This window comes from Octopus sinensis, linkage group LG2 (assembly GCF_006345805.1).
Source record: "Octopus sinensis linkage group LG2, ASM634580v1, whole genome shotgun sequence".
In the NCBI taxonomy this organism is placed as follows: Eukaryota; Metazoa; Mollusca; class Cephalopoda; order Octopoda; family Octopodidae; genus Octopus; species Octopus sinensis.
The window spans coordinates 138,944,861-138,960,028 of NC_042998.1; the positions used below are offsets into that span (position 1 = coordinate 138,944,861).

The 15,168-nt window shown below is 39.5% G+C and overlaps 1 protein-coding gene across 1 annotated transcript in view; it reads right to left on the minus strand.

The window, feature by feature from the left end:
- LOC115232669 (dynein regulatory complex subunit 3-like) overlaps nucleotides 1-15,168 on the minus strand; it is a 75,750-nt gene that overhangs the window by 20,744 nt on the left and 39,838 nt on the right. The window contains exon 9 of the mRNA XM_029802688.2: nucleotides 13,395-13,526. Coding sequence (XP_029658548.1) covers nucleotides 13,395-13,526 — 132 coding nt within the window. The remainder of the gene's footprint in view (nucleotides 1-13,394; nucleotides 13,527-15,168) is intronic.

Genomic DNA, 15,168 nt, shown 5'->3' on the forward strand with positions numbered 1-15,168 from the left:
TCCCTTGCTCTTCCCTCTGGCTAAGTAACCATGTGTCTCCTCTACAGCAGCACACCTGTTTCTGTCCTCTTTCTTATTACAACTCTCTCCCTCCCTCTATTTCTTTCTCTCTCTCTTGGCCAAGTAACCATGTACCTCCCCTATAGCAAGACGCCTGTTTCTGCCTCTCTGTCTTTCTATCACACTCTAATCTTTAATCATCTGACACAAGATCACTTCCTCTAATGCCTCCTCTCCTCTCAAACCTTCTTGTCTTGCAAGTTACTTGGTGACCCTCCTGGTGCTAGTACCACTACAGGGTGGTTGGTGTTAGGAAGGATATCCAGGTGTAAAAACTATATCAAAACATACACAGTAGCCTGTTACAGTCTTCTACCTGGTCGGCTCCTGTCAAACCGTCCAACCCATGCCAGCATAATATATATGTGTATATATATATATATGTATGTATGTATGTATGTATGAACTTTGTTCTTTCGTTGTTTGAAAAATAGTTCGTTTCCATGTTTTTGTTTTTGTTTTCGGTTCCTCATTGTGTTCAACGCTTTTTTGATGTCCTGTACCCATATATGCATGTATATATACATATATATGTAGGTATGTACATATATGATTGAATATATACATATATTTATATATTATTTATATTATTATATGATTGAATGCCACGCATCCTTTTCCAAGTAAGTTTTTATCTTAATAATTATGATGCGCACTCTTCTACCTATCTCTCTCCCTCTCTTGTTCTTCATCCTTTCTGGTTTTCTCTCCCATCCTTCCCTATTCTTCTCCTCTCCCCTTCACTGTTCACTCTCTGTTACTCCTCCTCTTCCTCCTCGACTGTCTCATCACTGACACGTGACCAGGGAGAAGTCATCTTTCTGACTGCTATCTTCACCAAGATAAGACTTGCTTATCCCGTCTCTCTCAAGCTTTCAAAATAATTTTTCCATCGTCTTGGCTTAATAGCCCTCATCGTTTGTTTTTACTGTTATTCTTCTTGTCCTGTCTTTTACTGTTTTTACTTTTATTGTTTTTACTGTCTTGTTTTGTTCTTATTGTCCTGTTCTTGTTACCACTTTTACCCCTTCGCAAAAAATCCCAAATTTTATTTAATTTGCTTTGCGGGAAGGACTGTTTCATCGAAATCGCGTCTTGTCCTTACCTTCGAAACGCGAAGTAGACGAAAGAGAGACAACTGAAGAGGGGGAATATTCCTTGTGTTGTATGTCTTGTACTCTGTTCTTTCGTTGTTTGAAAAATAGTTTGTTTCCATGTTTTTGTTTTTATGTTTGCGTTCCTCATTGTGTTCAACGTTTTTTTATGTCCTGTACCCATATATGCATGTATATATACATATAGATGTAGGTATATATATATGCATATATTTATATATTATTTATATTATATATATATATATATATATATATATATATATATGTGTGTGTGTGTGTGTGTGTGTGTGTGTGTATGTGCTTTCTCTTCTTAAAAAGGATCATAAACTATGTATTGTTTCATCGTATAAAAGGGGGTTAATACGATTTTGTAATTAATGACTGGAATAATCACAGAGTCAGTGTACGGGCATCTGGAAAAAAATGAAGTCCTGCCACATGAGCAGAAGGGTTGCAAATGTAAGTGCAGAGGTGCCAAGGATCAACTCCTGGTAGACAAAACTACACTTAGAGACTGCAAGAGGAGGAAAACTAATTTAGCCATGTGATGGATCGATTATCGTAAGGCATGCGATATAATCCCACATTCTGAATTATGGAATGTATGAATATATTTGGTATTGCATCGAATATTGAGCGATTGTTTGGAAAAAGTATGGCGAAGTGGAGGACGGAACTGATAGCATATGGAAGAAGTCTAAGGACAATAGAAATCAGGAGAGGTATCTTCCAAGGGGACTGCCTGTCCCCACTGATCTTTGTACTGTGCATGATAAGGCCTAGTATATTTTACCCTAGTGTCACTTTGATGGCATACACTGATCTCTCACTCAATAATAATGATGATGATGATGATGATGATGATAATAATAATAATAATAATAATAATAATACCCTAAGCTTAAAAAAAACAGCTAAGGGGTGGGTATATAAAAAACAGTTTAGGGTGGTATATAAAAAGAACAGCTTAGGGTGGTATATAAAAAATGCCGTGGAGCCATTGTTGAAACATACGAAGAAAGCCAGAATCATTAAAACCGAGAATTGTGTAATGAAAGAAAAATTTAAAGAAGAAATGAACACAAAAAAAGAAACAGTATGGAAGAGAAAAAATGTACGGTCAGTTCGCAAGAGATGTGAACGCCAAGACAGATACAGAGGACCGGTGGCTATGGATGAGAAGAAGTGACTTGAAGATAGAGACAGAAGCACTCATATGCGCAGCTCATGAACAAGCATTAAGGACCAACTATGTGAAGTGCAGAATAGACAACACTACTGACAGCGACAGAAGCAGAATATGTAGTGAGAGGAGTGAAACGGTATGGCACATCGTTAGCGAATGCCCGAAATTGGCACAACAAGAATAGAAAAGACGCCATGACAATGTGACAAGAATGATCCATTGGGAGCTCTGTTGACATCACGACCTACAAAGAGCAGAGACGTGGTATGAGCAAACCGTAGGAGTTACTGAGAATGAGAATTGCAAAATCCTGTGGGATGTAATGATCCAGTGCGATCACCTGATCAGATATCGGAAACCGGACATTGTTGTGGTGAATAAAAAAGAAAGAATGTACATGATAATCAACATAGCATGACCCGGTGACAACAGGATCGATGAGAAAGAAGAAAAAAATAAACAACTATGATGATTTGAAGTGGGAAATACGGAGGTTGTGGTCAATGAGGAGAGTAGATGTGATACCAATAGTAACTGGCGCACTTAGAAATATCAGCACTCAACTACCAACATGGCTGAAAAAGATTGGTGCAAGTGTGAAGGTAGAACACCTACAAAAATCAGCATTCCTTGAAACTACAAAAATTCTTTGTAGGGTTCTTGAAGTACGCCCAGTAAACAAGTGTTACCTTAGTCTCCTGGCTGTGGACAGTTGACACTTTCCATCATACACAGCAAAATAAACTGTGAGTTTTCCCCACATAATAATAATAATAATAACAATTTATTTTATTTGCCACGAGGGCAAAGGATGAGGGGATAAACATAAAGTGTGTGAGGGTTACATATAATGGAATGGTAAAGTAAAAATTATACACGATACACATTAGAAGGGAAATATACATAGTATATGACTGGAAAAAGAGGAGAAAAAAGGTTGTGATGGGAACCCCCTGATTCAGGAGGACTTCTAGAGATAATCAAGGAACCCTACCATCCAAGATCACCCTGAGTACCAAGGACGAGAGCCCACACCAACTTCTTTCTTCCGACTCACAGGTCTACACTGAGAGTGGTACCATCCACTCTTGCCATTTTTGCAACTTTCACCCACCTTTTCATAAATTCACTCAAGGACAGCACCTCCCTCTCTACCCTCACTTTCCTTTTCAAGCAAAACTTGAAAAAGTCAATGAGGGCTTTACCAAAAAGGAAAGTTTCTGTCCACATTCCATTCAGCCTCGTTAACCAGATAACCTCTTTCGCCACAGCCACCAAACAAAGGAAAACTGCCTTGCCAGCCCAATTAAAGAAGGGCGGCGAGGCAATCATTATAGACTCGAACAACAGACAGGCCATAACTCCACAAGTCAGCAATGCCCGGACACTGAACGAGTGCATGCAGAACGGTTTCGCTGCTCTGCGAGCACCTCGGACAATCCCATATGACAGCACATCCATGTCTGTAGAGTGTATCGCAGATCCCGAGCAGTTTCACTGGTCTACCAGTCCAGCGTCCAATGGCATCGATCTGCCTCTCCAGGTGCCCAATCCCAATCCCACCGACTTGTCGGCATTGATTTTAGCCCCTGCAACCGACTCATATTCTGTTTAGCAATAGAAAGAAATTAGAAGGAGAACTAGTTAGCAAACTAGAAGAGGCTATTAGTAAAGGCATCGAAACCGACGTGTTGGCGGCAAGAATGCCCCTTGACCATTTCTTTGAGACAAAACACGAAGGGTGCATTGTCAGAGCAAAGTCTCATGCGCTAAAACGTGAAGGAACTTAATCCGTCCGATGGGCCTGAACGGTAGAGACGACGTGGAAACAAAACCACGATCAAGTCTTTGACAGATCAGGATGGACGTGTGCTACTCGGTTCTGAGTAGATGCGTGCGGCTTTCCAGCAGCACTTTGCGCGGCTGTTTGGGGAAGGTTCTCTGACCTAACAAATACTCTATCAAAATACGATCTTGATGACCCGCTGTGGTTACTCCATGTCCACACTGGCACATCAGGGAAATCCAGTCAGTACCTCTCAGAAAGCTGGAAAGTCTTGAGCAAGTTTTCGAGGCTTTTACACCCCCTTCTACTATGTACTAAACCTACACAGTCCTTCCGTGCGTCCAAAATACTATTCCAGTCCCCCACTAGCACTAAAGTGCAAGACGTACCCAAGAATGCTTCTAGACTCGTAGTCTTTGAAAATAGATACTAGAGCGTGTTTTCCAGAGACCCTTGTTTCACTAATGGCAGCCACGTCCAATGAAGCCAATCGTCTCCACTTCGGAGGCGTCCGACATCATGACGGTGACGTCGTCCGTGTATGCAGACATTGCCACCCCACCAGTCCAATTTCGAAAGGGAGGCCTCTTAACTGTTCGCAGAAGCAGCTCGAGGGTCAGCACATTCAGAAGAGGTGGCAGCGGACAGCCCTGACGGACCGAACGTGAAATACTAAACGGTTCCAATAGGTGACCACTTATTTTGACCACGAGCAAGTGCCGCTATGCATTGCAGCAATCCAGCCTCTGAAAACTAGTCCGAAACCGGCCACTTTAAGGACAGCTTCCAAGTAGCGATGGTCTACCCTACCGAAAGCTTTCGACTTGCCTAAATTGATCAAGGCCCCACCGAAGCCAGCTTTAGTCCCAGCCCTCTCTACGATGTATCACATAAGGTGGAGATTGCCGTGGATACACCTGATCGGGATTGCGTACGTTTGTACCTCCCTGACCAGACTACCAACAACAAGCGCCAACCTTTTCGCTAACACCTTGGCCAAAATCTTAAACTCTGTGCCGAAAATTACCTAACACGTCCCCATTGTCAGCGTCCTTTCTCAGCAGTGTTACTACATCCCGGCTGACAGCATTAGGAATTCTCCCGTTCTGCTGCTAGTTACTGTAGACATCTGCCAAGAGGCTGACAATACACCTTTCATGTTTCGCCTCAAAGAAATGGTCAAGGGCCATTCTTGCCGCTAACACGTCAGTCATGATGCCTTTAGTAATAGGCTCTTCTAGTTTGCTAATTAGTTCTCCATCAAATATATGGCTATGATGGCTATGATGCTCCCCCACTACTTCTGCTCGTGATCAGAGATGCACATATCGTCAGCCACTAAGGGACATGCTCAACTGGTTAAGGTCAAACAACTGAAAAGCAAATCTGTGGTATTGAGCAGAATATCTCCATCAAATATAACTAGTTTGCTAATCCGGTCTCTGTAGTCTTTGCGAGCCGATAAGAATACATTCGACTCCCAGTAACCGGGCCCTTGGCCAAGGGTCATATCTAAATCGACTGAGTATATCACAAATTTATGATCTGTGTAGCCGACCAATTTAAATTGTGGACAATCTATGCTATCCCTATCCTCCGACCAAACAAATACTCTAAATACGATCTTGATGACCTGCTGTGGTTGCTCCATGTCCACACTGGCACATCGGGGAAATCCAGTCGGTACCTCTCAGAAAGCTGGTAAGTCCTGAGCAGGTTTTTGAGGCTTTTACACCCCCTTCTACTATGTAAACCCACACAGTCCTTCCGTGCATCCAAAATAATATTCCAATCCTCCACTAGTACTAAAGTGCGAGACGTACCTAAGAATGTTTCTAGATGGCTGAAGAAACCTGGCCTTCCAGCCCCTTTTGAGGCATAAACCGCCACTAGTCTAAAGGTGCCACCTTCACTGCCATTCACGTCCAGTACCACTAACTTACCATCCGGATCCATGAAGATAACTCGTACTTGGAGATCTAAGGATTCCCGGAGTAGCACTGCTACATCTCCACCCGCTCCCGATAGACCACAAGTCTTCGAAAATGGATGCTAGAGCGTGTTTTCCGGAGATCTTTATTTCATCAATGGCAGCCATGTCCAAATCAAGTGACCTGAGATCATTGAGCAAGTGACCTTGCTTCATGGCCGATCTCAGGTCACACATATTCACATATCCCATTTTCAGCAGAGCCATGCTAGTCGGAGAAAGAAGATGGGAAGGTTACTCACCTTGGTCTTCGAGAAGTTCCGGGCTTCTGTAAGGGCGAAAATTTTTTAAAAGGCCCTTCCAACAGCCTTTTATCAATCGATTTTTTTTAAATCCCCACAGTGGGAAATTTTCTGTCATAGTCTTATAAACGCCATCCTCACACCCCCGCCAAGGATTTTGAGGATGAAATCCTCAAAATTCCTTTCCCTCTATCTTTATTTTGTTTTAATTTTGACTTACAAAATCCATCAATTCAATGTTACACTTGTTCATAACAGTGAAATTGATGGATACATTTTGTCTACAGTCTAATGAATATTTTTGAAGTCCTGTAGTTGGTTGTTTCTGTGTTTCTATGATTCCATGCTGTTGTTGATGATGTTGCTGTTTTTGAAGTTGTTGATCTTATTCTTGTTGTTTTTGTTGGAGTGGTTGTGAATTGTGTTGCAATTGTGGTTTCAGAATAAGTTTTTGTTGATTTCTTGGAGTAGGGTTTGTACTCTCCTCTTCTTTTGCATCTCCTCTTTTGTCACTGTGATCCTTTGATCGTTCAGTTCTTCTTTCTCCATGTTATTGCAGTTGATGTTGTTATGGTAGGAAGAGCATTCAGGAGAAACTTGCTTTTTCGTGGCAACCGGAGGTAGAACTCCTCCTTTATCTTGGTTTGGAAGTGGGTGTGAGCGTGGGTGTGGGAGATGTAGGAGTCTTGTGCACTATGATTTGGCACCTGTTGGCTGTAGAGGAAACCTTTAAGTGTTCTACAGATCCACATTTATGGCATTTTGGCTTTCTACCCTCCACGAACACTGACAGGTGAGTGCCATCCGGGAGATCGATTAGATCGGGCAGCTGGTCGATATGGTCCTGCATGTATTGCAAGGTCAGTTCTATACCTATACCTAACCAGTTTTGCTTGGGTTGTAAATAAGATTAAAAGTTATCTCCCTTGACAACAATTCCTCGAAAAATACAAGTTTTTCTTATTTTATTTCCGTATCTAATTTAAATTTAAATGAAAATCTTATCCATTTCCTTAATTAGATTCTGATGAAATAGAATGTTCTTCATTTTTATAACATCTGCATGGTTTCTTCGCCTTAAAAAAAAGACATGATGCTGGAATAATAGGCGAATAATAAAACTTGCGAGAAACACATAAGGGTAGATAACTCAGAAAGGCGATTTGATACTTGTCTATATCTCTGTGCGTTGGTTTTTTTTTTCTCTCCCTTTTTAATTTCGCCTCCTGTTAGAAAGCAAGCTTGCGAAGGAAAGCATCTATCTTTGTTCGTTATCCTTTAAATCTTAAGAAGGTCTTGCAGATTTTTATAGTTCCTGACATCGTGATTGTTTGTAGTTGTATGAATTGAGAAGTTATGTTCTCTCTCCAAGAACCCAGTTTCAGCCATACTTTGTTCCAGACGTGTTTGTATGTATCCTATTACTTCAATAATAATAGGTACGAAACTGAAAGTATATTTTGGGTATTGGATTTGCAAATTCTTTATTAATGGTCCTTTCTACTGTATTTTTCTAACCACATTGGCAAACAGATTTTCACAACAGAACACATCTTTTCCTTGCAGTACCAGAATATCTGGCTGGTTATGTTTTTACTTGGTAGCTGTTTTAATTTTTAAATTCCACAAGCACTCTTTTGGCTCACCAGTCTTAATATAGCCAACTTCGTTAATTGATATTTTCTTCTTTGTTATCCTGTCCCAGGCTGTTCCACTGCAATATGCCTCATGAGAAGATAATTTCAGAAAGACATTCTCTCTCTGTTGGCAATAATGTAGTTGATGTCTTCAGTCTTGGTTTTACATTTGTTGTCTATATCAATATTTTCTGCCTGGTGGAGAGCTCTTGTTCTTGAATTGCATGGAGGCAGCACTTCAAAATGGGATGTGATAAACTTGTCATTACTCCATGTCAAACTTCTGACATAATCAATTCCTTCTTTGGTTTGTGTTTTTCATGCATTATCTTCTCAGTGAACTGGCTTTTTTTCTTTGCATTAAGAGAATTTATCAATGCTCCTTTGGGAGAGATCTGTATCTGCTTTTATTCCTTGCCTTTCTTCAAGATCATTAGCTGTTCTAATTATAGAGTAGCAAACTTCAGTGTAATAGTTACTGGACTCCTTCCTCTGCTGAAGATGCTACTTCAGCATCACAATATGTACTACACAATATGTACTACATATGAGATCAATACAGATTTGAGATCACAGCCACCATCCTTGCATGAGAAATATAGCCTCAATACTCAACACTCACTGAAACTGAACTTGCCAGATAAGACAAGGCTTGCAGAAGAAAAACCCTGTGAATGAGGAAGAGATTAGAAGTCATTCTAGATCAGGCAAAAAGAGATGCAAGGCCTGAGTTCATTCCACAGTGAAAATGTGATTTGGTAGCAAGCTGACTGCCCCTGCATATATATGTACATCTACTCTGAAAGGAACGAGCAATCGTTTGATGATGATGAAGCTTTTGCTTTCCAGTGGACAGAAGTTTACCACTAATGTCAGCACTTATACCTCCACCAGGTCAAGTACAAATTCTATGAAGATTTTAATATTGTCATCACCTCATCATCGCTGTATTTACGCCTGTTTGCCCCACTCCAGCCTTCATGATCCACTACCTTTCCTGAAGCTTCTCTATCCACACTTTCATTTCTTGGACAAGTTACCATAAGGGTATGTTGTGGTACCTTATCATCACTGTATTTACCTGTTAGAGCCCCACTTCAACCTCCTCCATCCACCCATATAAAATATGAATCTCTTCCACAAATATTAATCTATTCCTGCTTTCCCTCAACATACTTTAACTTCTCAAAACCTTGCTTAAAGCAACCACCCTATTGCTTACGTTCCCTCTTATTTGAGGAGCACTCTGAAGAAGAACCCAATAAACACAGTAAATGGTTGGCATTAGGAAAGGACATCCAGCCATAGAAATCATGCCAAAATTGTGACACCGGTAGACCAACTATGCTGGAATCCCTGAGCCAAGATAGATGATAAGACAAGGATATAATGAATAAAATGGATGGAGATGGCTGTGGGGAGGAGGAGGAAAGTTTGAAGGAGAGGTAAGGATAAGAAGGGATAAGATATACATTAAGTAGCTCAACTGACCACAATTGTTAATCAGTTTATAGGAATGTTAAAAGACTGTTGAATCACTTTGTGTGTGTGTGTGTGTGTGTGTGTGTGTGTGTGTGTGTGTGTGTATGCACGCGCGTGCGTGTGTGTGCAGGTGTATATATACTCTTTTATTCTTTTACTAGTTTCAGCTCTCAAAAACTGTGGCCATGCAGGATCACTGCTATTAGATTTGCTATACTTTTGCTATTTGAAAACCTCGTCTGAATTTGGTGAATGAGGAGGTTTGATGTTGCTGCCCTCATTTGCATTTCCTGCTATGAGACAGGTTCATCTGCAACACTTGACAAGAGGAGATCCACCCCATGTACATCTCTCAAACTTTTTGGGAAGATATTGAAGTGCCATGGACCTTTGAAACCCAAACTGTAGCAATATCTGTTTCTGTATCTTGATAGCAATGTTGGGATCTTTGGCACTATGCAGTAGGGCCCGGTTCTGATGCTTGTGTAACTTTCAATACTAAAGTTTGGTACAAATCCTTCCACAATTTTACACACACACACACACACACACACACACACACACATGCATTCATCACACACAAACGGATTAAGTCGATTATATCAACCCCAGTGCTTAATTGGTACTTATTTAATCGACCCCGAAAGGATGAAAGACATAGTCGACCTTGGCGGAATTTGAACTCAGAACGTAAAGACAGATGAAATACCACTAAGCATTCCACCCGGCATGCTAACGTTTCTGTCAGCTTGTCGCCTTATACACAGACATATGTTCACGTACATATGTATGTATGTAGAGGAGCATGGCTTAACGGTTAGCGTATTGTATTCATGATCGTAGGATTGCGGTTTCAATTACTGGACCAGGCAATGCTCTTGACTCAGGAAGGACTTTTAATCCTTTGATGCATCTATGTATAGACAGTTTATGGTCTCTAGGTCAATGCCTGTCATTTCAGTCTTCCCCAGTGTTACTAGAGCAAAAAAGAAATTCACTCAAAACATCGTAATCTTCCTTCTACTGATAAAATAGATTAATCAACTATACACAAGTTAAAAGAGATATCTGAAGTCAGGGGAAAGTAATGTAAAACGGCATTATTAGGAACAAAATAGTTCCATATGTTACAAATCAGTCGGTAAATCTCTGAAAGCAGCTTTTAGCGAAGTTGTAAATAAATAAATTTAAAAAAATACATATATAATTCGTTTTGGGATTTGGTTAGCAAGATTCTTTATATGAGTTCGTGTGTTGAAGCATATTCTGTTGTGTCTGGGGAGAGTCATTTTCTTTTTGTGCCCTATGTAACACACTCACCGGTAAAATTTCCACTTTTTTCTTATTTTTATTTGAAAAGGTTGCAAGACGCAACGAAAATTTTAGGAAAATAAAAATAAGAAAAAAGTGGAAATTTTACCGGTGAGTGTGTTACAAGATAAGGCACAAAAAGAAAATGACTCTCCCCAGACATAACGGAATACATATCTTTATATATAAAAGAGAGGTTGTGTGCTGTCTGTCTCCTACGATTTAGATTCCTAACTACTCCCACATTTTGCGGTGCAGTTTAACCAAAACCGGGTATCTTATAGTCGTGATTCATATCGAGCCCTTCTGGGTATTAGCGCGCGTTTACGATGAGCCTACGATTTAAAAAAAAATTTACCATCAATTTGTCCCATTTTTAATGCATTTTTGGCATATATAAGGGAAGTAACTCTCTAAAAATTTATTATTAAATCTCAACGTAAAAAGCTACAGTAACACCCCCCCCCCTTTGTGGTTTGCCATATTGAGATGGCTATTATACTTAACATCTCTAAAAATGCTTATATAGTTATTTCCCTTACAAACCGAGCAACGCCGGGTGATACTGCTAGTATAAGATAAGATAAAAATGAATTGTGAATTTGTGAGATAAATATGAAAGCGAGATAGCTAGAGTAATGTCCCTTGTAACAGGTGTAGAATATTTGACTGTAGCTTTGTGGGTGGCTCTGTGTGTGTGTGTGTGTGTGTGTGTGTGTGGATAGATTGCCGGTTAAACAAGCAAACAGACATAAGTAAAATATTATCACCATTATTATTTAACGTACGTTAAATGTATTTATTTATGAAAGCACACAAAAAAAATTATGCCGTATATACACACAAACACATAACTATCTATTTATGTGAAGAATGGTACAGAAAGACTGTTTTCAGCTACCCGAGGAGAGAAGGAAGCTGTGGAGACTGCAATGGAATACAAGAAAAAATAAAACAGGTGCAGGAAAGAACTATCTGGGGAAAAGAACTGCATGGTCAGCATCTCAGACAAATGCAAGATGAGTTTAGGATATGGCTGAAGAATGGAAACCTTAAGAAAGAAATGGAAGCACTTATAAGGGCTGCTCAAAACTATTTATTGTGGATGAATATCATTAAGGCAAAAATACACAAATCTGAAAAAAAGTGCGAGGTGCAGAATATGTAATGAGAAAGAGGAATCAGTTATGCACATAAGTTCCTGTAGTCTTTTGGTACAAAAGGAATAAAGACACAGACATTATTCTGTGGCCAGGACATTATACTGGCACAGATTATGATAAAGAGGACTTGAGGTAGGAAAAAAATGGTACAAACATCAAACAGAGAGTAAAATCAGGATAATATTTTATGGAATTTTAATGTACAGACTGATCAGGAACTTCATTCAAGGTAACCAAATATTATTGTTCTTGGCAAGGGGCAAAAAAGAGTGCATCATCATAGATGCGGCTATGTCTGCAGACATGAGTGTAACAGTTAAAGAACAAAAGAAAATAGGAAAATACCAGGATTTGTCTAGGGAAATACGAAAACTGTGAAGGGTTTGTACAAAAGTAATCTTGGTCATCATAAGTGCCCTAGGTACATTCACCAACAGTTTGGCAGTTTTCTTATTGAGATTGATGTAACTATGAGAGTTGCATTATTTCAGAGATCTGCTCTGATGGCAACAGCAAAGATTGTAAGAAAGGTCCTTCATATAACTGGTTGTGGCCAGGTATCAAGGACATTGATTCTGAATGTAAAATATCTGTGCACACCATGAATAATAATAATAATAATAATAATAATAATAATAATAATAATAATAATAATAATAATAATAATAATAATAATGATAATAGTAATAATAATAATAATAATAATAATAATAATAATAATAATGATAATGACAATAATAATAATAATAATAATAATAATAATAATAGTTTTGTCTTGGTATAAAAGATGGGCTACAGCAAATATTCTGCTCAATACCACAGATTTGCTTTTCAGTTGTTTGACCTTAACCAGTTGAGCATGTCCCTTAGTGGCTGACGATATGTGCATCTCTGATCACGAGCAGAAGTAGTGGGGGAGCATCATAGCCATGTGTTGAGAGGGATTCTTTGGGGTTTGAATAATTCACCTCTGGAAACATGGGTGGTTCTTTCAACATCCTTAAACAACCCTTATTCAGGGACCTTTTGAGCGGGATGGGCTACTCAACCTGAAGAAAATTCTAACTGGGCCCCACCTGCAAGGTCATGTGCTGTTTATCTTGATATGAGATCACCATGTCGCGCACATATGGTTGTGATGCATGTGCCTGGTGTACCTTTATCAGACGGGTAGTCATGATGGGTATATTGGGCTTCGTATATTTTACCCCAGTGTCACTTTGATGTCATGCACTGCTCTCTCACTCAATAATAATAATAATAATAATAATAATAATAATGATAAATTAATAAGTTGATTAATATTAATACAAATGGAATTAATATGCCTTCTCAAGAAACATAGAAAATCAGAAGAAACATTTAAGCTAAACACTTGATCCAAAGACAAACTGTGAAGACACTTATAATAGTGCAAATTACCTCAAGCTGGTCAACCAATTGCATCTCATATGTCAGCTGTTTGTCATGCAGTTCCTCAAGTTTTTTGCGAAATTCAGCCATTTTGCTTTCATACTCTGACATTTCTGTGACAAAGGTGAGGTTCTCAAACGTCTGTAAAATATGAGCAAAAGCTAAATATAAATTTTAAATTTTGACCCCTTCATTTATGGGTCTTCCTTGTCAAGCAAAGAAGCAAAAACAAAAAAGAATCCCAGAAGGAAGTTTTGAAGGAATATTGAACCTTATCATAAACAAGATGTTGCATGGCAGAGGAGAAAGGAAATATGTCACAGGTATATTTCTTCACAACCATGCATCTAATATAAAAAGTGGACAATGACGATGATGATGATCAGAACCATTATGATAACTATGATGGTGATGATGGTAACAATGACAATAATAACAATACAGATGCTATTGCTACCACTGCCCATGTTGGTAATAATAACGATGATGACAAAATCAATGATGATTATGATGACAACAACAATGCTGACAATGACAATGATGACAACAATATTCACTTTTCCATGCCTGCATGGGTCAGACAGACTTCGTGGAGGTAGATTGTTTATGACCAGATGCTCTTCCTGTCACCAACACTCACCTTTTCCCAAGCAAAGTGATACTTTCCCTGGCAAGACAGGATTCTCAAAGAAGACTGAAAATGAACAATGACACTTGTCTAACAGGGAAGCTCACTTACAAGCATCACATGATGTCAAGACAAGGGTACATACAGACACAAATACAACACATACGCATACACATGTGTGTACACATGTATGTAAACATACATATGTGTATGTACATATAAATATATATATATATATATATATATATATATACATGATGTATAGGAAAGGCATCTAGTTGTAGAAGCATTGCCAAAACAGACAACTGGAACCTGGTACAACTCTCCAGCTTGCCACCTCCTGTCAAACAGTCCAACCCATGGCAGCATGGAAAATGGACATTAACAGATGATGATGATGGTGGTGGTGGTGGTGGTGGTGCTGCTGCTGCTGCTGACAGAAGTGGAGCCACTCATATACAGGTACAGGATGTTTTTTATGTCACCTTTTTTTTCAGGAACATCTTGATGTGTTGGTGAACAGTCTACAGTGTTGGAGAGCATAAATATTAAAGCTCTTTATGCTTAGTTAGCTGACATAGAGGGATGGAAGCCATCTGAACATTGGGAAAGAGTTACCTGTATCATGATGATCTGCACCTACTGTCAAAATGCTGACATCATGATTGCTGCTCAATGCTCTGTAAACACTGTAAAAGATGCAGAGCATGACATGGACAGCTGCAACAGAGACTACAAAGCTACAGCCAGCAAGAAAGGATTCATCAGTCATTGTGATTACATATGCATGCCACCCACACCTCTGAACAGAGCCTTAGGCTCAGTTCAGATGGCTATGTGAAACTGCTGGGTACTATAGTCAAACTCTGGTTGGAAAGGGTTGCTGCTAGAAGCACCAGGATTCACTTCCAAGCCATACCTCTGGAAAGAGTCAGAAGTGGTTATAGGAGAATTTCTATGACTTCACCAGTCCTAATTTCTGACCTCGTAATTCCTGTTGTTGTAATCCCATGGATTACCAAGTGTGGGACATGACTGAAAAAGACACCAACCATTTTGTCTGTAATGTTTAGACCAAGCTGGTGGCAAACATCAAGGAGGTGTTCAAAGATCTTCTCAGAGACACAGTGAGTAACATATGCATCAGGTTGTAGA